At 40.7% G+C, this 26,855-nt stretch overlaps 3 protein-coding genes across 10 annotated transcripts in view; 2 read left to right on the top strand and 1 right to left on the bottom strand.

The window, feature by feature from the left end:
• LOC121502033 (transcriptional regulator ATRX homolog) overlaps window positions 1-26,855 on the bottom strand; it is a 530,985-nt gene that overhangs the window by 229,717 nt on the left and 274,413 nt on the right. For 7 of the 8 annotated variants that reach the window (XR_011444423.1, XR_011444421.1, XR_011444422.1 and 4 more), the window contains one exon: window positions 20,467-20,561. The exons of the other annotated variant lie outside the window; for it this stretch is intronic. Coding sequence is in view for 2 of the 7 variants with exons in the window: in XM_070283645.1 (XP_070139746.1) it covers window positions 20,467-20,561 (95 nt within the window). In the remaining 5 variants the exon portion in view is untranslated. The remainder of the gene's footprint in view (window positions 1-20,466; window positions 20,562-26,855) is intronic. 8 annotated transcript variants of the gene reach the window in all.
• LOC138928160 (uncharacterized) lies at window positions 20,678-21,479 on the top strand. The gene is made up of 3 exons (XM_070284721.1): window positions 20,678-21,060; window positions 21,118-21,326; window positions 21,382-21,479. Exons 1-3 carry the CDS (start codon window positions 20,972-20,974, stop codon window positions 21,447-21,449), a joined length of 366 nt encoding a protein of 121 aa, XP_070140822.1. The 5' UTR covers window positions 20,678-20,971; the 3' UTR covers window positions 21,450-21,479.
• Window positions 23,746-24,585, top strand: LOC138928150 (uncharacterized). Its single transcript, XM_070284645.1, has 2 exons — window positions 23,746-24,163; window positions 24,230-24,585. Exons 1-2 carry the CDS (start codon window positions 23,838-23,840, stop codon window positions 24,252-24,254), a joined length of 351 nt encoding a protein of 116 aa, XP_070140746.1. The 5' UTR covers window positions 23,746-23,837; the 3' UTR covers window positions 24,255-24,585.

A 26,855-nucleotide genomic window follows, 5' to 3' on the forward strand; every position in this document is an offset into this window, starting at 1 on the left:
TTGATAGTTCTAATATGTAGTTCCTTTTATTTATCAGCTTATGGTATATACTTTCATATAATATACCTAATATAATTAAAAGTCAGTCACACGTGTAAGTAAGGTGGAAAACACGTGAGTGCACGTGAACTTTTTATTTTATGCCTAAACTCCCTAAAAATGCGGTCTTAACTAAAAGCTTTGACATAGCGATGAAATCGGGTGATCTTCTTGCATTCTTTCATTCCACCAGTTACAAGTGCATGTGCCTTAGCGAGGGCGGTTATCAATAACCGCTACCTAAATTTTTGTTTTTCCGAAAGGGTGGATACTACAAGTTTCAGTTGTTGGCGGCCGACTTCAAGCAGTTGTCAACTCGTTTCCAGAAGGCGGAACACCACTTTAAGTCGCTAAAACTGCTAAGTGACTCCGCAAACAAAAATATGAGCAACCTGTCTGATAAGTTCTTTTCTCTTTCAGACCCTGCAAGCCCCCTTATGCAGTTCAGCCCACGTTCCAAGCCCGTAGCCGTAGATAACGGCTCTGGTGAAGATGATGCAGCGGTCCCAACTTCTGTGCTTGAAGATCTCGCCATGCTGTTGGATCAGCAGCCTGTCAACGTTGACCAGGCATCCACGTTACATGCTGCTGCCTCTGCTGAAGTTGTTGCACCGGTCCCCATTTTAGGACTGGGCGACTTAGCTATGCCCCCGGTTCAGCAGCCCGTCTACACCGACCAGGCATCCACGTCGCATGCTGCTGCCATCAACGACGCGTCGGTGGTGTCGAATGCCCACCCAGTGGTTCCCCCGGTGGTCACTATCTTAGCGCCGGCCGTTACCAGAAATGGCCCCCAACAGTCGACAATTTCTGGCGTTGCCAAACGTGGACCGGTGCCTTTGGCTGGTGTTGCTCCGAAAAACCAGATTTTTGTTTCCCGCCTCAATCCAGATGCTTCTGAGGGCGACGTTAAGACCCACTTGAGCAGCAAATTGAATGTTTCTGTTACTGAGTTTAGTGTCTCCAAGTTCAATTTTAAGCAATGACGTGATATATCTTCGGTTAAAATTTCACTTTCTGACCTACTATTTTCTAAGGCTCTTGATCCTTCTGTGTGGCCTGAGCATGCAATTGTTCACGAACTCGAAAACAAAAGTAATCCTCGTGCTCGCGGGCCTCAAACTCCTTTAACTAGGCCTCCAAAAAACTAATTGATTCTTTTGTTCTCCACTATCAGAATGTTCGTAGTTTACTTGGCAAGCTCAGTAGGCTGCACGTCAATAATGTCTCTTTCGATGCCAATTTTATTGTCTTTACAGAAACATGGCTCAACTACTCTGTGTCTGACTTTGAAATTTTTTTAGGGAACTATACCATCTTTAGACGTGAACGTCCAATAAGGACAGGCGGTGGTGTTCTCATCGTGGTTAAATCCGATCTGGTTTCTAAAATCATTTCTAAAACTGACACTGATCTAGAGTTTGTGGCGGTTCGTATTACGATTATTTACGATTATTCTATCTACGTTTTATGTTCGTATATTCCAGACCCAGGTCCGATACTGATATATATATGCAGCATTTATCCTTAATTCAAGAAATTCATTCTTCCCTTAGGGTTAATGACCACCTTATCGTCACGGGTGATTTCAATCTGCCCTCCATTTCCTGGATGCCTTTACCTGATTCAAATGTTCTTATTTCCACCTCACCCCACGATTTAATTCATGGTCTCATTGACCACTCAATATATTGCAAGACGTTGATGCACTATGTACAGTACATATCAAGTGGAACTTGCGACACCAAGCACGTGCTTGTTCTGTTAGTAATTAGTAAAACGCGAAGGACTAAAAAAAAAAAGGATGCGGGGAGACTACTACTGGCGTACTGCCGGATTGGTTGCTTGCATGCGTAAGTAGGTTAAGATTGAAGTTTTTAGTTTTGGGAGGCTATCAACGTTAGATATTATTATGTACAAATCGTTATAATTTGCACAGAGGACTCTAAAGGGTTCATGCAGTTCAAAGGATGTTCTACAGTGGGGCAAAACTAATGGTAACAAGAAAGGACAGTTACAGTTTTACATTCACACCTTTACATTTTCTCTACATCTACCGATCGCTCCTATGGCCGCTATATGATATAGTTGTCCGATTTTCATGAAATTTATACCAAAATTCTACAATAATAAAATAAGCTTATATCTCAGAGTAGATGAAAATACGTTGAAAAACAACGAAGTTATAATTTGTTTCCTATTAATTTCCCGATCGTTTCTATGGCAGCTATAAGATATAGTCGTCCGATTTTCATAAAATTTTTACCAAAATTCAGAAATAATATAGAATGGCCATATCTAAAAAATGGTGCAAAAATGTTAAAAAACAGCAAAGTTATAATTTTTTTTCGAAAAATTTATCGAACATTTGTATGGCAGCTATATGATATAGTCGTCCGATCCGGCCCGTTCCGACATATATAGCAGTGAGAGTATATAGAAGACTATATGCAAAGTTTCATTCAGATAGCTTTAAAACTGAGGGACTAGTTTGCGTAGAAACAGACAGACGGACAGACGGACAGACGGACATGGCTATATCGACTCGGCTGTTGATGCTGATCAAGAATATATATACTTTATAGGGTCGGAAACGTCTCCTTCACTGCGTTGCAAACTTCTGACTGAAATTATAATACCCTGCAAGGGTATAAAAAGGATCTAGTGTTTCTTATTGGTACGTGAAAATTTAGCTGACCGAGCAAGTCAGTACTTTCCACGTCACCACGGATTAAGTGTATATGAATGTAATACCTAGCATGGTTCTACGATTAAAAAAGGAGGGTAAGTTAATTAGTAAGAGTCTACTAGAATAAGACGGTAACCTCTGGTTTGCATCCCAATTTAAACCGCGTAAAGCGAAAAGTAAGAAGTTCTTTTGAACCGATTCTATGCGTTTACTATGGACGCCATACTGAGGGCTCCAAACGCAGGATCCATATTCTAAGATAGGACGAACAAGTGAAGTATATAACGTTTTTGTAACATAGGGGTCATTGAATTCCTTCGACCACCGTTTAATGAAACCAAGCACACCCCTGGCTTTATTCACCATGCACGAAATATGATCGATAAAGTCGAGTTTAGGATCCAGCCGGACACCTAAATCATCAACTATATTAATTTTTTCCAAAGAGCAGCCGTTTAGCGTATAAGTTGCAGGCTTAGGAGTGACACGGGAGAATGTCATTAGCTTGCACTTAGAGCCGTTTAAGTTTAATAGGTTCACGCAGCACCATGTTTGAAAATTGTTAAGATCTGTCTGTAAGTCTGATTGGCAAGTAGCATCATTATATTGCACACAAAGCTTGACGTCATCAGCATACATAAGTACTCTGGAGTTGGTCAAAACTTCGGGCAGATCGTTGATAAATAATGTAAACAGTAGGGGACCCAAATGAATCCCTTGCGGGACGCCAGATGTAACCCTAAGAACATTAGATAGTTTATTTTCGAAAAGGACCTTCTGAATCCTGCCATATAGATAACCTGAGATCCAATTAAGAAGATCAGTCGGGAATCCCATTAAATCGAGTTTCCGAACAAGAAGGGAATGGTTAACAGAGTCAAATGCTTTACTGAAATCAGTATAGATTACATCTGTCTGAAAGTTATTTCGGTATCCCTTTATAATAAAGGAAGTAAGCTCCAACAGATTCGTTGTAATTGATCTTCGCCTAATAAAACCATGTTGACATGGAGAAATAATTGACCTACACAGGTGCTGCAGATGAGGAGTAATAACATTTTCGAACAGTTTAGGGATGGCCGACAACTTAGAGATACCTCTGTAATTGTTGGCATCCAATTTGCTACCTTTTTTGTGGAGAGGAATAACGAATGATTCCTTCCAAATAAGGGGAAAGTGGGAGGTTTCTAAGGATAAGGTAAACAATTTGAGAAGTGGATTGCACAGGGCTTCGGCACAATTCCTAAGCACACAGCCTGGTATTCCGTCGGGACCTGGTATAAAAACTGGCTTAACACGATGAAGATCCCTAAGAAGAGAGCTTTTGTTAATGGTAGGACTGAAGATTTGGTTCGATTTGGGGATGATGTAAGGATAAGCCTGATTTGGGTCTATTGAGTTGGAGTAAGTGGTTTCAAAAAACTGAGCAAAAAGATCGGCTATTGCCTGATCATTATCTGCTGTTGAATTACCAAAAGAGAGCGAGGACGGACGAGTAATGGATTTACGCTTGGATTTAACAAAATTATAAAACTGTTTTGGGTCCTCAGAAAACTGGGACCTGCAACGAGTCAAATAATTATTGTAGCACTGCGCGTTACACACAGTAAAAGTGGATCGAGCTGATAAATAACTAGATAGGGCAATCGGAGAACGAGTACGTTGATATTTAGCATATAGATTTGATTTTCTATTTTTGAGGCGGGTCAACTCTTTGGTAAACCAAGGAGGCTTGTTTGATGTAGACGGACAGTATAACGGAACACAGTCAATAAAAAATGAGTTCATAACGCGATAAAAAATACCCACGGCTTCCGCCATGTCAGTGCATGTGTATAGATCGGACCAGTTGTAATTAATTATGAAATTATTCAGCCGTACGAAATCTGTCTTGCTAAAGCAGAAGACTTCTTGGGCTGGACTATCAGATTTATTCCGTGAAACAGTCCCCATGTCGATAGTCACATCGAAAGTGGGATGATAGGGATCTTCGGGTTGCGTCAGGGGCGCCACCCTAGCTAAACTAACTCTTTCAGGATCTGAGACAAAACAAAGATCAAGCAAGCGCTCTAAGGAATTTCGAACATGATTGACTTGGGACAGCGAAATGTCAAACAAGCCAGCAATAAAATCATGATGTGTTGTCGTAAGAAGTGTGTTAGTGGAATTATCTAGGGTCCAAATAGCCCCTGGGATGTTAAAATCTCCAAGAACTACTAAATGGTCCCTATCCGAAAGTCTTTTGGAGACCAACTGAATAGCGGAAAGATGGTTCCAATAAATAGGAAGTTCCGACAATGGAGGAATGTAGGAACATGTAACAAAAATGGAACTACCATTAACTGATAGCTTCACGCAAAGGAATTCAACATTGTTGGATTCCTCGAAAATTATTAATTCGGACGTAAGAGTGGAGTCGACCGCTATAAGGACACCTCCCCCACGTCTGATAGGCCGATCTAGCCGGTATACTGTGAACGCAGCTGGAAAAACTTCGGAGCTCAGAATCTCCGGCTTTAACCAGGTTTCTGTGAACACAATAACTTGGGAAGCAAATGCGACGCTGTCGGAATACAATTTAGGAAGCTTACTGCGTAAGCCTCTTGCATTCTGATAGGAAATACCAAGGGAACTGGTTAGTTTTTTGGGACGGAATTGGAAGACGTAGACGGAGCATTGGGCAAATCTGGCCTAGGAAGAATAATTCCTACAGGCCGCTTTTTCTTTTTCGTACCTTCAAACTCTTTGACAACCACATACTGTGGCCAGGTTTCGGCAGAGCATAGATTGCCAAAGACTTCGTCAGGAACATTTATCTTGAAAGACGAAATGTTCCTGGGGTAAGAAAATTTAAATTTTTCCACCTTAATTTTTTCTCTATCGACTTTTACTTTGCCTTGGATAAAAGCTATGACATCTTCCGATGTCTGATCAGGGGAAAGCCGAGAAACAAATAACTGTTTTGTTGGTGGAATTGCCGTAAGGTGTTTTGGCACGGCAGACTGAGCCGCCATACCACTTTCGGCCGGTAGTCCGGGCCTGATACCCTGGCAGGGACTGGGATTAGGGCTCTGAGAGGGCTGAGACAACAGTTGGGACCCCCCAGTGGAAAAAACGGAACTGGGCAACACCGGGGGCACGGTCGCACCCGCGACGCATTCGGATAACGAATCTTTTTTAGCGCTCGATCTCAGGATTCTTGGAATTTGTCCCGGGGTCGGGGGCAGAGTCGAGGGAGGCTGCTGTGCAGTGCCTATCACTGGTGGCTGAGATCCGCCAATATGCTGCCCACCAGTTGCGGTTTTTTTTGCGCCTAGGAGACTCATTTAACAGCTTGAGGCTATTAAATTGAGTATCCAGCGCCAAGAGCATATCTTGAGTTTTGCGAAAACTCAATAATAGCTCTTTAAAACTGGTTTGCCGCATAAAAGACATCATTTCCCTCTCCACCTCGCGGCAGGCCTCACAGCAGTAACGTACGCCGATATTTTTGGCCACGTCATCTACTGCCCGTGCAACAACGCCAATGCACTTGGCATGTACTATGTTGTCACACAGCCAACAGGTGATGGTGAGTTCACCGTAAGTAATATTTTTCTTACAGTTTTTGGCAAAGCAGACCATATTATGGGACATTATAACGACTTACCACTGTACTTCGCTATTTAAGAGAGGGCGCAAGGGATTAAATGCAGCGGCACTTGATGAGCGGGGGGGCAACGAGCAGGAGAGCGAGAGATAAGCGCTAAGTAGAACCGTTTATAGCTGTCGCGGCAACGCAAACAACAACAAACGCTAAAGGCACAAAAGGGAATGCAAAAAGAGCAAAATGCAAAGCAACCGCAGCAGCCCAAACTAAAATGCAATTTAAATTGAATTAAATAGCACAAATTAAACAAGTAGCATGCACACGCGAAGTGAACGGGAATTATTTGAAACACCAAATATTAATTGTTAGTAAACCTCGGAGGTTTTTAGACAAATTCTACACAAATCGGGAGCGCAAGAAAAAAACACGTCCGTTCACTTTGAAGGAAGAATAAGAATTGAATTAGGACAATTAAATTTCGTTAGGAACTGCAGTAATAACGTCTTAGACCTCATTCCTGTCTCTGAGTTTGGTCTGACACTGATATTTATATGCAGTATTTTATCCTTAATTCAAGAAATTCATTCTTCTTTTGGTGTTAATGACCATGTTATCGTCACGGGTGATTTCAATCTGCCTTCCATTTCGTGGATGTCCTTACCCGATTCAAATGTTCTTGTTCCCACCTCCCCCCAAGATTTAATTCATGGTCTCATTGACCACTCATTGGGACAATTAAACTTCGTGAGGAACTGCAGTAATAACGTCTTAGACCACATCTTTGTCTCTGAGTTTACCAATGCCTACGTCACTAGAATTGACCCTCTTTCTAGTCTTGAAGACGCTTATCATCCCACTTTGGAGCTAACCCTTGAAGCCTCCACCCCATTACTATTGTGTCCGGAAGCTGAGCCTGTAACGTTTCGTTGCTTTCGAAAAGCTCATTTCACAGAAATGAACCACCACTTATCCTTAACAGATTGAACTTTCTTGAACTCCACAGAGGATCTCTCAGACATCGTTAAGCGTTTCTATGACATAATGTACGCAGTTTTCGACATGTCTGTTCCTTCATTTCCCTCACCAGAAGTTTCTCATAAGCCCCATTGGTTTTCTCGTCGGCTTTCTTATCTAAAAAATCTGAAATCCAGACTGTTAAAAAGGATAGCAAATCTGGTCTCCAAGTCGACCATTCGAGATTTAACTGCTCGTACAAATTTCCTAGCACGAAATTCTGAATGCTACAGAAACCACTTAAATCGGTGCAAAATCGAGTTTCAGGCTAACCCTAATAAATTTTACGCTTTCCTAAACTCGAAACGGAAATCTCAACAATTAGTTTCGAAAATAACTCAGAGTATTCTTTTCCACTTCCGCACTCCAATTGCATTTGTATGCCAGTAATCAGCGAAGATGATGTTCTTCATAATCTCAGAACAATCAAACTTTCCTTCTCCTCTGGTCCAGATCTTGTACCTAGCTGCGTTCTGAAAAATTGTGCCAGCTCATTATGTAGACCACTGTCTAAACTTTTTCAGTTATCACTTCAGCATTCGTTTTTCCCCGAAGTTTGGAAAGAATCTTTTATCATTCCGCTTCATAAAAAGGGCAGTAAATCAAATATTGAACACTTCATATTAGGGATGTCGGAAATATATCAAAATATCGATATTTTTTCTCTTAAAAAAAATATTATCATCGCGATATTTTTTGGGCAAAAATAGGCGATAATGATATTTTTTTGAGATAATATTTCCGATATTTTTATATTTGGTCACTCTTAAGCCAAACATGAAAAAAGAGACGCGTGTGATTATGAGTGCGGCAAAAGAATTTTATTCTGAATTCAATGGAATTACAGCGAAATGCATATTGTGCTTAAAGATAATTAAAAGTAGAGGGAATTCTTCGCACTTACTTTCCCACCTGAAAAACAAGCACCAAGATGCTTTTTTAAAATGCTCAAAATGCAATGTGCTGGGATGTACATACATATGTACATAAATTTCTGTGCGTGTGCGTTCTTTTCCGCGAAATTTACCGGTGTATGTCGTTTTACACATGTATGTATGCAAGGTTGTGCGTGTTTTCCAGAATTTGTAAAATCAAAATGCACAGGCATATGGACATACATACATACAGCGTGTGCGTTCTTTTCCGCGAAATTTACCGGTGTATTTACAGATGTATGTATGCAAGTTTGTGCGTGTTTTCCAGATCTTTTAAAATCAAAATGCGCAGGCATATAGACATGTCTATACACGCACAAACTTGCATACATAAATGTGTAAACAGACATATAATGTACATTTTCGCGGGAAAGAATGCACACACACAGAAATTTATGTATGTACATCCTAGTTTATACATACATTAGTGACAACTTAATTTTTGTTATGACAGACCAGCATGTAACCGAACAAGTTTTTCTTAAATCATTAAAAACAGATGGTCTATACCATATCCTTCAAAATGTTGTTATTATTTTTCTATACCAAGGATCGTAAATAAGAGTTGCTTGAGAGCGGGTATAATATTTGTATTTTAAGTTCGAGGATTTCTATTCACAATTTAAATTAAAAACAGTCTATTATGTCTCAAATGGCCCTTATTTTATGTTAATGGTTGATGAAATCAAATATAACGATTTTTAGGCTCAAAATCTACCCAAATTTTCAGAAATAGGAGAAATTTATCCAAGTTTTGCTAAAAATTAAAAAATATCAAAAAAATCAATATATCGATATTTTTTTATGATATTTTCAAATATCATCGAGTGATATTTTTTTTACAGCAAATATCATCAATACGATATTTTTTTAAAAAACAACAACCCTACTTCATATAGAGGTATAGCAAAACTTAGTGCGTTCTCAAACCTTGTTCACGTGACTTCTGGTGTACCTCAAGAGAGCCACCTCGGTCCTCTTGTATTTGGAATTTTTATAAATGATCTGCCCCAAGTTATTTTCCACTCTTACGTCATGATGTACGCTGATGACGTTAAACTATGTTTGCCTCTTGTGAATCCTAACTCTCCTCAGCTTTTGCAAGCTGATTTAAACAACATTTTGTCCTTGTGCACTCACAATTTGTTGTTGTTTTTTAACAACTCTAAATGTAAATACATGTCGTTTTACCCCAGAAATTGTTTGCATGTTAACTATTCCTTCGGCACGAGTGTTCTTGAACGTATCCATTCTGTAACGGATCTTGGAGTTCTATTTACCACAACTTAAGCTTCACAGATCACATCGGAATAATTGGTAAAGCAAAGGGTGTCTTTGCTTTCGTAAAACGATGGTCTAAGGAATTCCATGATCTCTACACCACAAAACTTTTATATATATCTCTGGTTCGGTACATTCTCGAATATTGTTCGTGTGTATGGTCCCCTCAATATACAAAGTATCAGGACCTTATCGAATCGGTACAGAAACAATTCCTTTTGGTTGCTCTTTGCGGCTTAGACTCGGACTCACTTCGTCGCCTTCCTTCTTATGCCGATAGACGCCCTTAGGATCTGCCCTCTCTTTAGGATCGTCGGACCTGCCACTGAGTGATTCATAAACTTCATAAACTAATCAATGGACATATTTTTTCCAGTCAGCTTCTGAGTCAAATTCGTTTCTCAGTTCCTTCAAGGCCATCACGTTACTTTCGGCCATATCATATGCAGTAACAACAGATACACCTGGCCCTCGCTTAACACGGGGGTTACGTTCCTAAAAAACCTCGTGTTAAGCGAGGTTTTTAGCGTGTTAAAAGAGGTCTGGGAGCAAATTTGAAACCGTGTAAGACCGAGTCGTGCTAAAAGAGGCCGTGTTAAGCGAGGGCCAGGTGTACTAATAATTTTAAATATCCTACCCCCATACTCATCAGTACTTTCCGCTGAAATAATAGCCATCCTAATAGCGATCGACCAAGTCAAAAGCACAAGGGGAAAGTTCATGATCTGCTCTGACTCTCTCTCAGCAGTTGACGCCATAACAAACACTAATAACAACTTTTACTCTAACATAATCAGATCACTTCTAACAAAACTAGCCCCAAAAATCAAAATATTGTGGATCCCTGGTCATGTCACCCCGCAAAATTAACAAGCAATATGCCCCTTATTTACACCCCAAACATTAATTTAAAAAACATTAACAAACACTTTAAACTAGTATTTCTCACAAGAAAAAGACTAAACATAGAACACCGTAATCAATGGTATAAAACCATTAACCAAGACAGACAAAAATCAACAAATATTGCAAATCCTTCCATCCCAAATCAAGCAGACTCGATCAAATTAAAATAATACGCCTTAGAAAGGCCACACAAAACTTACACACGAGCACTACTTTAATCAAAACCAAACTTCACTTTGCCCCTTGCCAAGGCGATAATACCATACCCAACCTATTAAACTCATGCCCATCACTCCTCCCCACAAAACTATTCTTTTCAAAAACACAAACCCAATAAACCTCCTCAGGGAACTCAACCCAGATAATTTAGAAAAAATCTTAATGTTCTTAAGAGCTTTAAATATATACCACAAAATATAAAACATACCCAAAATGTACATAAATAAAAAGTACCAACTAAGTAGCCAACTACAACGTACAATATGTAATTAAATTAATAAACCGTATCATAAACCTTAAAAGCCGAAGGCCTTGTTGCCAGCGCTTTACCAACTTAGTTAATCTAGTTTTGTAAACTTCTCTATCTTCAATAATCTATTATATAAAAATAAGTCGGGTGTTCCTTCCTAATCCTACTACTCCAGAACGCACGAACCAATTTCCACGATTTTGAAAAGGTCTCGGGCTTTGTGAGATTTGCAGCAAAGAAAATTCTGGAATGCTATTATTCTGTGCTTAGTTTATTTCATATGACACCGAAATTGTGTTCAATTGTGTGAAATTGTGAAAATGAGTCAAAAAACAAGAAAAGAAGCTAACTTCGGCACGCCGAAGTGTGTATACCCTTGCAGATTGGTTTCGATGTTATATTATAGATTTAAATGCTGAAAACACTCACAAAACAGAGTTTCAATACATTTTACCTTTACTTATTATGTTTACAGTTTGACAGTTACAGTTTTACAATCCCAGCCTTACATTTTCTCTACATCTACTGATCGCTAAAATGGCAGCTATATGATATAGTTGTCCGATTTTTATGAAATTTATACCATAATTCTAGAATAATAAAAAAAGCTTATATCTCAGAGTAGATAAACATACGTTGAAAAACAACGAAGCTATAATTTTTTTTCCTATTTATTTCTCCATCATTCCTATGGCAGCTATATCATATAGTCGTCCGACTTTCATAAAATTTTTACCAAAATTCTAAAATAATATACAATGGCCATATCTAAAAAATGGTGCAAAAATGTTGAAAAACAGCAAAGTTATAATTTTTTTTTACAAATATATCGAACATTTGTATGGCAGCTATATGATATAGTCGTCTGATCCGGCCCGTTCCGACATATATAGCAGTGAGAGCATATAGAAGACTACATGCAAAGTTTCATTCAGATAGCTTTAAAACTGAGGGACTAGTTTGCGTAGAAACAGACAGACAGACAGACAGACAGACGGACAGACAGACAGACGGACATGGCTAGATCGACTCGGCTGTTGATGCTGATCAAGAATATATATACTTTATAGGGTCGGAAACGTCTCCTTCACTGCGTTGCAAACTTCTGACTGAAATTATAATACCCTGCAAGGGTATACAAATATGTTTCGCTCTGCCTATAGTCCAAAATGCCTAGAGCACGACGTTCAAACATCGGCCGCCGCACAAGGCATGCAAGCCAGCAACAAGTGTACAAGAATTTAAGCGATGAAAGACAAGATGTAGTAAGGGAATATAACCAATGGAGGCAACACGTAAGCACACGAAGATCAATGGCATCATACAATCGCTTGGCTTTTCTATATTACCCCAATGCAAAGTAGAGTGATGATGAAAATTTAGATATTGGACCTATGACGACTATACCCCCATATGGCAATGCGTTAAAGTTCTAAAAAGAAACTGCTAGACTGTGCTGCGCAAGTGGTAAAATCAAACTGGATCCATTACTTACACCACCACAGTCACTGAAACCATTGTTCGATGGAAGTGATCCAGACTCCAGCCATTTTCAACACATCCTTTAATACATACGCATGACTTCCTTTGAAACTAATATCATTCGAGAAGGCGGCTTCATGCCGACTTGCAAGGTAAAAGATACAACAGACATAACCAATCACAAAGAATTGCAACACATAACAAGAAAGGAAGCTAACTTCGGCACGCCGAAGTTTGTATACCCTTGCAGATATTATTTCATTAAATTTTACCTATACTTATTGTTTAGAGTTTGACAGTTACAGTTTTACATTCCCAGCCTTACATTTTCTCTACATCTACCGATCGGTTTATATGGCAGCTATATGATATAGTTGTCCGATTTTCATAAAATTTATACCAACATTTTAAACTAATAAAATAAGCTTATATCTCAGAGTAGATAAAAATAGGTTGAAAAACAACGAAGTTATAATGTGTTCTATCGTTTTCCCTATCGTTCCTATGGCAGCTATAAGATATAGTAGTCCGATTTTCATTAAATTTATACCAAAATTTTGAAATAATTCCAGAAGCTCATGTTTTAAATTAGATGAAAATACGTTGAAAAACAACGAAGATATAATTTTTTCTTTTACTTTCCCTATCGTTCCTATGGCAGCTATAAGATATAGTAGTCCGATTTTCATAAAATTTTTACCAAAATTCAGAAATAATATATAATGGTCAAATCTAAAAAATTGTGCAAAAATGTTGAAAAACAGCCAAGTTATAATTTTTTTTCTAAAAATTTATCGAACATTTGTATGGCAGCTATATGATATAGTCGTCCGATCCGGCCCGTTCCGACATATATAGCAGTGAGAGTATATAGAAGACTATATGTAAAGTTTCATTCAGATAGCTTTAAAACTGAGGGACTAGTTTGCGTAGAAACGGACAGACGGACGGACAGACGGACAGACGGACATGGCTAGATCAACTCGGCTGTTGATGCTGATCAAGAATATATATTCTTTATAGGGTCGGAAACGTCTCCTTCACTGCGTTGCAAACTTCTGACTGAAATTATAATACCCTGCAAGGGTATAATAAACTACGCTATATTTCTGCTTGTAAATTAAAGCATATACAAAGTGACATTATTGCATCACCTTTTAAAATTAGTTTCATTAAAATAGTCAGCTCGCCGCGAAAGTGACTTCTGTTTTTGTCGCGTGCAAATCCTTCATTTTTTTTAATTTTCTTAAAATTGAGCAAACACTCAAAATCAAATTTGCACCAATTATAGTCCTAGGCAAGAGCTATAAGTTATATTTTTTTAAAGCTATATTTATAAAAAAAAAAAAAATTAAATGTACCATACCTTTTTTTTTATTTGACGCGTGCGACATTTTGGAAATGCCCATATGTTTTAATAGTCTCTATTCTCTCACTATTCATAACGCAAAAGTATGCCATATAGATAAAACTAATATATTTTTGGTATAATTGGTCTTATAAGAAACAATTCTTATAGGAACATTAAATTATAGAATTTGATTATCTTATTTTTGACCTATAAATCGACCACTGTGATATATCCCAAAATTAAGGTAATTGTAACCTATACATTGCCAATAGATACCTCAAATATAGTTTTTATTGAATTATATACCTATAATTTATATATAGAATAAAGTAAAGGTTCCTAACGAAAAATATAAAGCTTTGTGTCATTGCGGTACAGAATTCACTGATTTCCCTTTATAAAACTGCTCTTTACATTGTTTATCATTGACCTCTCGCATGTTAAAAGAATAACTCTTGTTGACGATTTTGGTACCCGCCTAGATCTTAAACTATCGTTCTTAACATATCTCTTGCATAGTTAATAAAGCCAGAGGCATGCTCGGCTTTATTAAAACGTAGTCAAAGCAATTCTTTCGTCTGGAGTGCTGTCTGTCTTCGCCCTCCGTGGCCTCACCTGGGATGCTGACTTGAGACTTACTTCTTATTCTAGCAGACTTTTATTGATTACCTTTCCCTCCCTGCTAACCGTAAAACTTGTCATACATATTTCTTAATAACTTAATAAGCGGTGATGTTGGGAGCCCCTACCTGCTAGGACAGCTCAATTTCCACGCTCCTCGTCTAACATCTAGAACTTTTATCCCCTTCGTAATACATCATGTACAAGGCTAAAGCAGAATTGTCGTATTACTCTTTAATTTTATTCCCTTATCCTATAATAAAATGTTGGTTATTTTATTAATTTTAGGGTCATGGTGATAAGGAATGAATTAGGTGCAGAGTTCTAAACGCAATTGACATCATAACGGTATATCAAGGACGACACATATAATTTACTTCCGTGGTTGACCACTTGGATCAATATCGGGTAACATACAGTGCGTCACAAAAGTATTTGTTGCAAAGGAGGTTATGAGGAAAATGTCAATTTTAACATACGTCATTGTGGGTCGTAATCAATTACAAAATGCCGAAAGGTACGGAGTCAACATGTGTATTTTTTTGCTTGGATTATTTGGGTAACACGACTACGACTACGGTCACACCGATCGAAAAAGGTAAACAATAAAAACGGCCGCCATTCGTGGCGTATTACTATGAATTTCTGAACTCTTTCTAATATTTTTTTTTAGGTTCAGAAACCAGCAAAATTAAATAAAAACAAGAAAGGAAGCTAACTTCGGCACACCGAAGTTTGTATACCCTTGCAGATTGGTTTTGATGTTTATATTATAGATTTAAATGCTGAAAACACTCACAAAACAGAGTTTCATTTCATTTTACCTTTACTTATTATGTTTACAGTTTGACAGTTACAGTTTTACATTCCCAGCCTTACATTTTCTTTACATTTACCGATCGTTTATATGGCAGCTATATGATATAGTCGTCCGATCCGGCCCGTTCCTACATATATATGTAGCAGTGAGAGTATATAGACGACTATATGCAAAGTTTCATTCAGATAGCTTTAAAACTAAGGGACTAGTTTGCGTAGAAACGGACAGACGGCTAGATCGACTCGGCTGTTGATGCTGATCAAGAATATATATACTTTATAGGGTCGGAAACGTCTCCTTCACTGCGTTGCAAACTTCTGACTGAAATTATAATACCCTGCATGGGTATAACAATAAAAGAAGCTAACTTCGGCACGCCGAAGTTTGTATACCTTTGCAGATTGAAATTGGATCATTAAGAATCGAGCCATTCTGGTTAAATAATAAAAAAAAAATTAAAAAAATATTTAAAAGTTGAATATTTATACATAGAATAAATAAAATGCTGAAAACACACACAAAACAGAGTTTCATAACACTTTACCTATTCTTATTATGTTTACAGTTTGACAGTTATACGGGCATGACACTGCCGCATTAATTAGAGACTGCATTAAAGATTTGAAAGCGCTATAGCGTTTTACACAAGTGCGAGCAAGACGACCATATGGCGCTCTAATGCATTAGAATAATGCATTAGCTACTTCATTGCCGCGATAATCGATAGATCTACATATTATATACTAGATACTCGATATGTTTTTTGAACTGAAAATATATTAGACAAGAAAGGAAGCTAACTTCGGCACGCCGAAGTTTGTATACCCTTGCAGATTGGTTTTGATGTATATATTATAGATATAAATGTTGAAAACACTCACAAAACAGAGTTTCCTTACAGTTTACCTATACTTATTCTGTTTACAGTTTGACAGTTACAGTTTTACATTCCCAGCTTTATATATGGTATTTTATACATTTACCGATCGCTTCTATGGCAGCTATATGATATATTTGTCCGATTTTTATGAAATTTATAGCAAAATTCTAGAACAATAAAAAAAGCTTATATCTCAGAGTAGATAAAAATACGTTGAAAAACAACGAAACTATAAATTTTGTTGCTATTAATTTCCCGATCGTTCCTATAGCAGCTATAAGATATAGTCGTTCGATTTTCATGAAATTTTTATCAAAATTCTGAAATAATATAAATAGGCCATACCTAAAAAATTGTGCCAAAATGTTGATAAACAGCCAACTTATAATTTTTTTTCTAAAAATTTATCGAACATTTGTATGACAGCTATATGATATAGTCGTCCGATCCGGCCGGTTCCGACATATATAGCAGTGAGAGTATATAGAAGATTATATGCAAAGTTTCATTCAGATAGCTTCAAAACTGAGGGACTAGTTTGCGTAGAAACGGACAGACGGACGGACAGACGGACAGACGGACGGACGGACAGACGGACATGGCTAGATCGACTCGGCTGTTGATGCTGATCAAGAATATATATACTTTATAAGGTCGGAAAGGTCTCCTTCACTGCGTTGCAAACTTCTGACTGAAATTATAATACCCTGCAAGGGTATAACAACTACATATACATCACACGATCCTTCAACAAATGATTGTTTGCAATTACAGATACAACGACAAATATATCTTTTGCGTGGTTCAATAATGCCAAGACCAGATGAACCGCATAAATTTCTGCAAATATATTTATTTGGTTTAATTTGTTAAATGCGATTTCAAAAAGTAACACGAACAATGGAGATATTTGTGGTATTCCCTTATATACTTGTTAAAAGTTGGAGAACGATCTGATACCTAAGACTGTGATTTTTCTACTGGTGAGGAAGTCTATTATGTAATTTGAGATCAGTGAGTCTTTTTTTCAAGCATTAAGTGCGTCTATGATACAGTGGATGCCTATCCTGTGTAGAGAAATTTTAACAACGGTCTATATAGACAATCCGGCGCTGACCCCTGTTGACAAACTGTTCTACCAAAATGCAAAGACAAGTGGTGAAACTCATTCAATTGTTTCCAAATCGCCACTCACTAACGATGGTTTTCGCTCAGCTTGGAAAAATCTAACTGAGCGTTTCGAAACGATCGCTGGTGAAATGCCAACAAAATTACTGAACATGCAATCCATCGTACACGAATCTTCGGCGGCCTTGAAAGCAGCTGCAAAATACAATTCAAAATGGCCGCATGTCACGCCTTTCCACTGAGAATTGGGACTGCCCCCTCGGAGTAACCCATTCCAAATAAAACCGAAATTCCTACGTGGCTAGACCTGAATTCTTTCCTGACGGAGAGCCATAGAACTCTAAAGTCTGTAGATTCTATCCAACAGCCTACGTTACGACTCCGTTCGTCAAAACCGACGATTTCCAAAGTGTCACCACGAGTACTAAAATCCTTAAAAAGATATTCGTTCAGGGGAGAACCATCCAGTGCGATCCATCCACGATTGTACCTTTTACATAAAGAAAAGCAATTGCGCTGAAATTGCTCAGCCAGTTTCACTCCGTGATTACACAAGTTCCAACAGCTGTTACACCTCCAGTGTTTCGATTTCTCGTGAGACTGTTATCTCCACCGCACTATGGTCCAGCCGACCACTTTTTTTGTCTAAAATTAATACCTCCATCAATTTAAGATATATCAACTTGAAACTTTACCAATCGTTATATTATACTTATATGATTATACTGAATCAAAATTATACGGATCAGGAAACTATATCCTATAGCTTTCATACGAACGACTTAGAAATTTTTAATAAAAATTTATAAAACTTCTTTTACTTTAAGATTAAGTCATTTTAACTAAATTTTAAAGATTTTATAGGAATCGGATGACAAATTCCTATAGTTTACATAGAAAGAATCGGAAAATAGTGCTGTTTTCCTAATAATTGCATGAAAAGTGGGTTATAAAAACTTTCTACGATTCTATATTTTTTTTTTTACATTGTATTTTATTACAATAACTATATTTGATCAATTTTATTGGATACTTATTAGTTTGCATGAGTATAAAGGCGTTACTTCAGCGTTTTAATTGGCATTTTCATACAAAATATAGGCATATTTTATTGCACATTTAAAGAAATGTGGTCAAATGTGTAATTTCTCACTATATGCAATTAAACAAAATTAATTACTTTACAACACACCATTGGTTTCAAGGTTGGACTAGGTTGGACTCATATATACCTTTTATATACCTTTTTATAAATTACATTTGAAATAAAATGTTAATATTTTAGACGATAGACTTTAACACCAAACTAAAAAGACATCACAACGACTTAAAACATTTCACTATATAAAACATTTAGTACAAATCCCACTGATTCAAATTCAAGTTTAACAATTTAACAATTTAACAAGTCTTGTTTTTTCCATTACTTTTCTTAATTTAAAACTTGTATTAATTTTCTCGCTTTAAGTCTGGCCGTTCGCTCGTGTGCAATCAGCTGATTTTGGAAGACTCTTGTGCGAGAGTGGCGCTACCTGGGAAGATTTCGAGAATGGCACGTTGATGGTCACTCTATTTCTAACTAATCGAGACCAAATTAACTTTATTTGGTAAACTTTCAAAAAATGGGTTTTGGCCAAATAAAAAGGTCGACTGGACCATAGTGCACCGGTCTAAAGGATTTCCTCGTTCTCCACACAAGTGACAACTTCTCCAGATTCCTTCAATTACTGGGTTCCCTAGTAGAGGTCTGCATGAATTAATTCAAAACGGCATATGAGACATTCATATCTCAGTGAATTGAATGAATTCGGCTGCGAATTCCACTGAATTTGAGTGAATGCGTGCGCCGTCGTTGTACTCACAACACACACTCACACATAGGGAGAGCGAATTGAATGCCGACAGAGCCGAATACAGAGAATGAGTATTCGTTTACGTGCGCTTCCAGTGGGAAACATAATTTGATGACATATAATTGACTTCATTAATTTAAACTTTTTTCTTTAGTGTTTGTATTTGTTTATTTATATTATAACTTACTTATGTACTTATATATATTATAATATTATAATAATAATATGACTGCGCAGTCGTTGTATTCTGAGTATTCTAAGAATTCTTTGCTGCCTTCATTCATTCATTCTGTATTGCACACGCATTCACTCAATTCAGTGCGTTATGAATACTCAAAATTTCGCAGAATTGAGTACAAAATGAGATGCGAACTCGATCAGCTGAATGCGTTGTACTCAAAAATGAGTACAACATTCAGAAGTACTCAGTGAAGCTTATGCTTGAATGCGGCCATGCAGACCTCTAGTGTGGACAGGATCACCACACACTTCTACATGACCCCGAGCGTTAAGCGTATCCATCCAACGCTTTCCCTAGCTATAGGTAAAATTACATGTAATCAGTACCAATTTATATTTGCAGAAATACTGCTTTTATTCCACTTATTTCGAGTGTATTTCAGGCTAAATCCCCACCACTCCAAACAGTAACCTTTTAATTCACATAAATAGTATGATTAACACTTAAAAAAATAATTTTAGTTAAAGCGCAATCTAATTTGGCTTAAACCAAATACTAATTGATGTAAGCCAGTGATATGTTTTTCAAAGCCGAAAAGCTTAATTTTAGACACAAACAAAGACAATGTGCCTAAGTTAAGAGCTTTTAAATCTAAACCGAAGTTGCCTAATATATTTAATGTTTTTAGCCATTTGTGGGACTAGGATAAACAGATTTTTTGGATAGACAAAATGAATTAGTAGTTCTAGTTCTGTAGTTCTGTATTTCATCACAAATGAAGAGTATTGTTGAAGGCCGATGCGTAGATTGTTGCCATCTCATTCCAAATCGATTTCTGCTGCCATTTCTATTTTTTCCATGATCATTCAAACTATTTTAAAAGTCGCTGCATAAATTTGAACGAAGTCGGTCGTGTGTTAACATTTAGTGCAAAAGTTGTCATATAATAAAAAAATCTATTGAGCATTACGCAAATTCAATATACATCCCACTGTAGAACATCCTTTGAACTGTATAAACCTTTAAGAGTCCTTTGTGCAAATTACAATAACTTCTAATGTTGATAGCCTTCCAAAACTAAAAACTTTAATTTAAACTATTTTTCTATTTATTTCCTTGACGCCTAATAACACCTAACACGAGCTTGTATTATACAGTCCATAAGTGCATCAACGTCTTGCAATAAATTTGTATCATCCCTACACATATGTATATATAACAGACTTACGAGCAAGGTGGACCATTTCAGCATTAGACTCCGAAACTTTTTTGAAGAAGTATTCCACAACATTAAGCACAGCTACAAACGCAGAGAAAATTAAGCTGAAAATATACAATAAAATTTTATTATAACATGTTTTTCAAAAATTTCAACACAAAAGCGGGAAAATCCTTTTTCACATACAGCACCATCTCAGATACATAGCATGTCACTGTTCTCAGCTCAGTTAATTTCATGTGACAAACCGATATTGTGTTTACTGTGAAATTGTTGTTACGGAACTGCATATTCCCTGGGCAATGCCGGACTAGCTCAGTGGATGCCCAGGTGGGGTAGGAACCTATGCCCGCAGTCCGCAGAACAAAATACCGATTAATCGGACGTCTCAACAAAACTCCTCACTAACAAAACTCACATCACTACGTTAAAAATGTAAACAAAGACTTGGACGACAATTTGGACGAATTGGTGGCTTGGATGTGAACGCCACGACGCACCCTCCCATCCAGTGATGCCTCCTGGTCATCTCGGGGCATCACCCATTCTCCGGCGGACCGGAGTCTATTCCAGGCGGTCTGGCGACCGACTCATCTCCCCCAGGTAATAACGCTTACTCGGTGTTCATTGCGCTTTTTTTAATATGTTATGTCGTTTCAGGTTAACTTATACATGGCAGAGTACGTGCCTCCCAATCCCTCACCGTGGTCGCGACCCTAGCCAGAGATGCGCTCGCGCCAAGGCTGCCGCCAAAGGATCAAAAGAAGTGGCCAAGGAGAAATGGCCAACGACACACCGGCCAACAAATTACTCTACGTACCCCTTTCCTACCTCGGGTCCCTACTGGAGCTCCAAAAGAAACCACAAGGGTGGGTCACTCTAAAATTCCTCCTTCTTTTCACCCTAAGAATTTTCAATCCGCAGCACTTGTGTTGCACAAATCCCGGACACAAGGCACGAATACGCGGAGAAAAAGGTACGGCGACAAGTGACACAGAATACAACAAAAATTATTAACTTAGAACAGATAACTTAAATATTATTATTTTATTTTTCATATATTTCCGGCGGCTGAGAATACCAGCCAGAATGGGGACATATACCGCCCCGGACTTGGCGGCGGAAAGACTATGGCCAGGATCGGCGGCGAACATATGAGCCCGGTATGCGGCAAAGAATCCTCCGACCACTTAGGTTAGGGCCGGCCGATTTTGGATTGGAACGGACTCACCGCTGTCCTCTAGTTTCCGTCGGTTGCTCCCGATTTCGCCTGATGGCGGCTTGTGCTGGCGGCCAAGAGTGCTGGGACCGGATGCTCGTGCAGGTGTTCCTGGCAATGAGGGGCTCGCCCAGACCAAAATCCACCGAACGCTCGGCGACGGCGAATGCACCATCAAGAGAACAACAAAAAAAAACCCCGTGGCCCGTGTTATTCGTCACGGCCACGCTGTAAGAAAAAAAAACCATATATTTCTTTTAACGATCACTGGCTATTTCCCTTCGCGCCACTTCACTCACGTTTTTTCTTTTTTTAAATCTTAGATTTCACTTTTTCTCTAAGATGCTAACGCGCCGGCTGACGTCCCGCTAATCTTTTTCTCTTCCAGTCTCCTGCCTCCCTATATAGGCTCCGTTGTCCGAGTCCCCATTTTCGGCTTACCGTAATCTTGGGGCGCTCAGTGCAACGGCCTAGTGAAAAGGGTAAAAACCCTTTCTCTTAAGTTTGGTTTTTCCCGGTTCGCTCACCAGTCCCTGCCTCCCCCTGTTCCTACCGACCCTACCTCTATCGATATATCGATAGCCCTCCAGCCCATTCCGACTTGAAATGCAACACCACCCAAGGATTTGGAGAGATGCTACTGGATTCCGGCGGCTCGACAAGATCATTGGGAGCATTTGGATCAGGATCTTGATCGCAGTTCCGTACGGTGCCCAACGCGGGGCCCACGCTTTACGGGAAGTATTAGACATCTTTTGGTTCCTTTTCGTCCTGGCATACTTTGTGTTCTTCTTTGTTCCCTTCCAGGTCAGATGCGGATGTCCTTGGCGTGATAGATGCCCAAACTTCGGCCCTGCAGATCCTCCAGCTCGTACGCATTGTTGCCTACGGCCTTCACCACTCTGGCCTTCAGGAACTTTTTGGCGAACTTTGCATTAAATTGCTTCCCAAAGTCGCTGAGGACAAAGTTCCGGCGATAGACTTCTTGCCCCGGCTTTGCGGTGAAGACTCTGGCCCTCTGGTCGTATCGCTGGCGACTGTGGTCATATGCGGTCTCCAGACTCTTGCGCACCTTCTCCTGTACCACCCGGAGTTTGTTTTTTGGAATAAATCGGGGTCTTCAGATGCCGGATCCCGAAGCTCTCCATCGCCTCCTCGAAGATCTTCGAGGTGAACTGCCGCCCGTTGTCCGAGTGCACCACCTCCGGCACTCCAAACTTATAGAATACCTCCGTAATGAGAAAATCTACCACGTTTGAAGCGGTTGCGTCTCTCATCGCCTTGAGGAATGTGTATTTGGAGAAGTGGTCCACTACGATGAAGATCCAGGCGTGTCCCTTCTTCGACCTCGGATATTTGCCAAGGAAGTCGACGTACAGCTTCTGGAAAGGCCGCTCCGTCTGTACCCGCTCTCCGATCCCCACCATCATCCGGTGGTTCGGGGCCTTCGACTCCTTGCAAATCTGACATCTTCGGACGAACTCGCGGATCTGCATCACCATCCCAGGCCAGTAGAACTGCCTCCGCAGGATCTCCAGAGTCTTCCCCATTCCGCCGTGAGCTGCCTTGGGGTCCGTATGGGCTCTCTCAACTAGGCTGTGGGCCAGACTCTGCGGTATCCAGAGTTTCCATGCGGATCCTTCCACTTCGTCATCCAGCGTTGCCGGGGAGACTCGCTTGAAGATGAGCCCGTCCTCGATCCCAAGATCCGGTAAGTTATCCGCATTCTCCTCCACTTCACGGACTAACTCCTGGTACTCATCCCCAGCAAACTCGGTGGTCTCGAAACCCAGCAACTCTGTCGGATCGACGGAGATCTCCTCCACGCAGCGCGAAAGCGTGTCTGCCACCACGTTCTCGCTGCCTTTCCGGTGCTCAATGTTTCAAATTGAATCCCTGGAGCTGCAGAGACCACCTAGCCAGGCGTCCCGATAGGTCCTTCATGGACATCAACCACTTCAGGCTGGCGTGATCAGTGATGCAGGTGAACGGCATCCCTTCCACATAAGGACGAAACTTCCGGATCGCCAGGAGCGCTGTCAGGCACTCTTTCTCGGTGACGGTGTAATTCACCTGGTGCCTATTCATCTTCGCCGAGAAGAATGCTATCGGCTGCTCCTGGTTGTCCACATCCTTTTGGAACAAAACCGCTCCAACCCCGATGTGGGAAGCGTCGCACTGGATGAAAAAGTGCCGCTTGAAGTCGGCGTGGACTAATACCGGCGCTGTCGTTAGAGCCATCTTCAGGGCTTCGACCGCCAGCTGCGCCTCCGGACTCAGAGAAAACTTCGTGTTCCCGGTCTTCTTGAGCGCCTCGGTGAGCGGTGCTGCCAGCGTTGCGAAGTTCCTGACGAAGCGCCGATACCATCCAGCCGTGCCCAAAAAGGCTCGTACCTCCTTCATAGTCCTCGGCTCTGGCATCCTACGGATCGCAGCCACCCTTCCCGGATCCATTCGCAGACGACCTCCACCTACGATGAAGCCTAGGTAAGTCAACGACTTAAAACAGAATTTGGATTTGCTAAGCCCAATCGTCAATCCTGCTTCCCTTAGGCATTCGGCGACTCGTCGTAGGTAGCGGAAGTGCGTCTCGATGTCCGGTGCCAGGATGAGCAGGTCGTCCAAGTAGACGAAGACGTTGGACCGGATTTCTGCTGGGATTACTCTGTCCATGAGTCTCACCAGCCGCTGCGCCGCATTGCAGAGTCCGAACGGCATCACTCGGAACTGGTACAGGGGCCGACCAGGAACCGTGAACGCTGTCAACTCCTTGCTCTTCTCGTCCAGTTCGATCTGCCAAAACGTGAATTTTAAATCCACGCTGAAGATGTAGTGCGTCTGATCGATTCTGGACAGGATTCCATCGATACTAGGCAAGGGGTAAGCATCCTTGACGGTCACATCGTTCAGCTTCCTGGCATCCAAACAGAACCTGTCCTTTCCAGGCTTCGACACCACCGTCGTCCGGTTACTCCACGGGCTCTTGCTCTCCTCGATGACTCCCAGCGCCAGCATCTTGTCGACCTCGTCCTCGACCACCTACTGCTTCGCCGGAGACATCGGATAGGGCCGATCCTTAAAAACCTTCGCGCCTTCCACCAGCTCTATGGAATGCTTCTCCAGGCTCGTGGTTCCTTAGCCATCCTCTTCAAAGGTGAGGAACATCCGCTTAATCTCCCCCAGCTTCCGGGACTCCGCCTCGGATATGGACCAGGATTCGGGATCCACCTTCTCTTCGTCGTCGTCTTCTTGGTCGGCGTAGTGCTCCATTTCCCTGGCGTGGATTTCTTCGGCCTTCATCACGCTGCTTGTCGGTACTTCTCCCACTACGGCCGGGGCCAAGCCAAACGCTCGCCAGAAATCGACTCCGAGATACGCCGGCTGCTCCAGGTACGGGCAAAGATAGAAGAGAATATTCTCTACCCTCCCTTTGTACTCCACAGGTAGCTTCAATCGCCCGATGATCGAACGATCCTCACCTGCGGCCGTACGCACCACCGAGAAGTATCTCTGGACCGGCACCCCCAACGCCTCCACCAGTTCCCTGCCGCCTTTGCCGAGCAGACTGACACTTGCACCGGTGTCCAATAGACCCGTCAGCTGCTGGCCTAAAATGGTTATCCCGGCGAAGGGCCTGGGATCGGAGATGCCGCCCCGCTGCACTGCTGCGACGACTTCTCTTCGCTTTTCCCGACGCTGTCGAAATCGCTCTCTGGCCTTCCGAACCGTTCGGGATACCTGGCGCATTCCGCACAGCTGGTGCTGTTTAAAAATCCTACTCCTAGTTTCCAAATACCTTCGCATGCGCTCCTCATAGGGAAAGTACCTTAATATATTTTTATTATTATGATTACTACTTATTTGTCCTTCTCCAGGCTCTCCTACATCGCGGGTTTCCGTCCTGGGCGAGTTCCTCCCGCTCTCGCATCGCCCAGCCGACCGTTTCCCGCGCAATTTGGACACTTTGGGGCAACCGTGTCGGCCTTTCCACAGCGGAAGCAGAACACTTTCCGCAGCTCCTGCTCGCAATCGCGGAAGCCGTGATCCATTGCTCCGCAGTTCCAGCATCCAGCTCGGAACGGATTCCGTGGCCTCTCCCGGACCTCCTCGACTTCAGGCGGGTGCTCCTCCTCGTCTGGCTCCGGTCCAGCCACCTCGCTGACCCTGTTCCGCTCTCCTGCCGGATAGCGCGTCGCTGGAGGAGGGAACGGTGTACGGCGTCCACAGCTGCGCTCGACCTCGATGCTCTCCTGCCGCAACTCATCCACGGTGAGCAGCTCCATTGCGTAAACGAACCGCGCTATTCCTTCTCGCAGCCCCTTCTTCATCACCTTCATCCGCGGCGGCCCGTACCCCACAGCACCCTCCGCATCCGTGGACCACACTTCGTCTTCCTGGGCTGAAGGACCCTTCGACCTAAGCTGATACGTGTTTACGGTTTCCTCAGCCATTTAGTATTCCTAAACACCTAACAAATTTATAACGATACTTACACAAATCTAAACAATAATAAATAAATATATATGGTAAAACTCAATAAATAATTGTGCAATAAATAAATAAATAATTAATAACGATAATAATGATAAAAATAAATAAATAACGCAAGATAAATAAATAACAAAAAAAAAAAAATAATTAAATAAATAACCAAAAACTAAATAAATAAATAAATAACAGAAAATAAATAAATAATTCAATAAATAATCAACTACCACAATTAATATTTAAATTTCCATATATAATATGTACTCAGTTCACTGATGTTTCCTTTCTTTCTAAATTTCAGGGGGAGATGGAGCCGATCAACCGCCGGTGGACTCCGTGCCAGATTTCCTGCGTCTTACAACTGCCCAAGTCGTCCCTACTCCGGCCGCTCGTCAACTGGACTAACTTTCAGCTGAGCTGAAAGTCGCCAGTTAAGGACATCGGCCTTCGCAGCATCCCGTAGGATTTTTCTTAGCGAACGCGACTTGCGGTTCACCTTGTGGTGGTCGTGCAGCGCGCAGTAAATACTACGGGTCACGATACCACCTCCAAGGCAATCCCACAAGCCGCCCTCACCAGGAAAACCCAAGGATCTGCACAAAAAATTACGTTAACATGAAAACAAAGGACTCTACGTTAATACATCAATACATTTATAAATAAATAACATGAACCCTATCTACTATATCAC

Source organism: Drosophila kikkawai, chromosome 2R (assembly GCF_030179895.1).
Source record: "Drosophila kikkawai strain 14028-0561.14 chromosome 2R, DkikHiC1v2, whole genome shotgun sequence".
Classification (NCBI taxonomy): Eukaryota; Metazoa; Arthropoda; class Insecta; order Diptera; family Drosophilidae; genus Drosophila; species Drosophila kikkawai.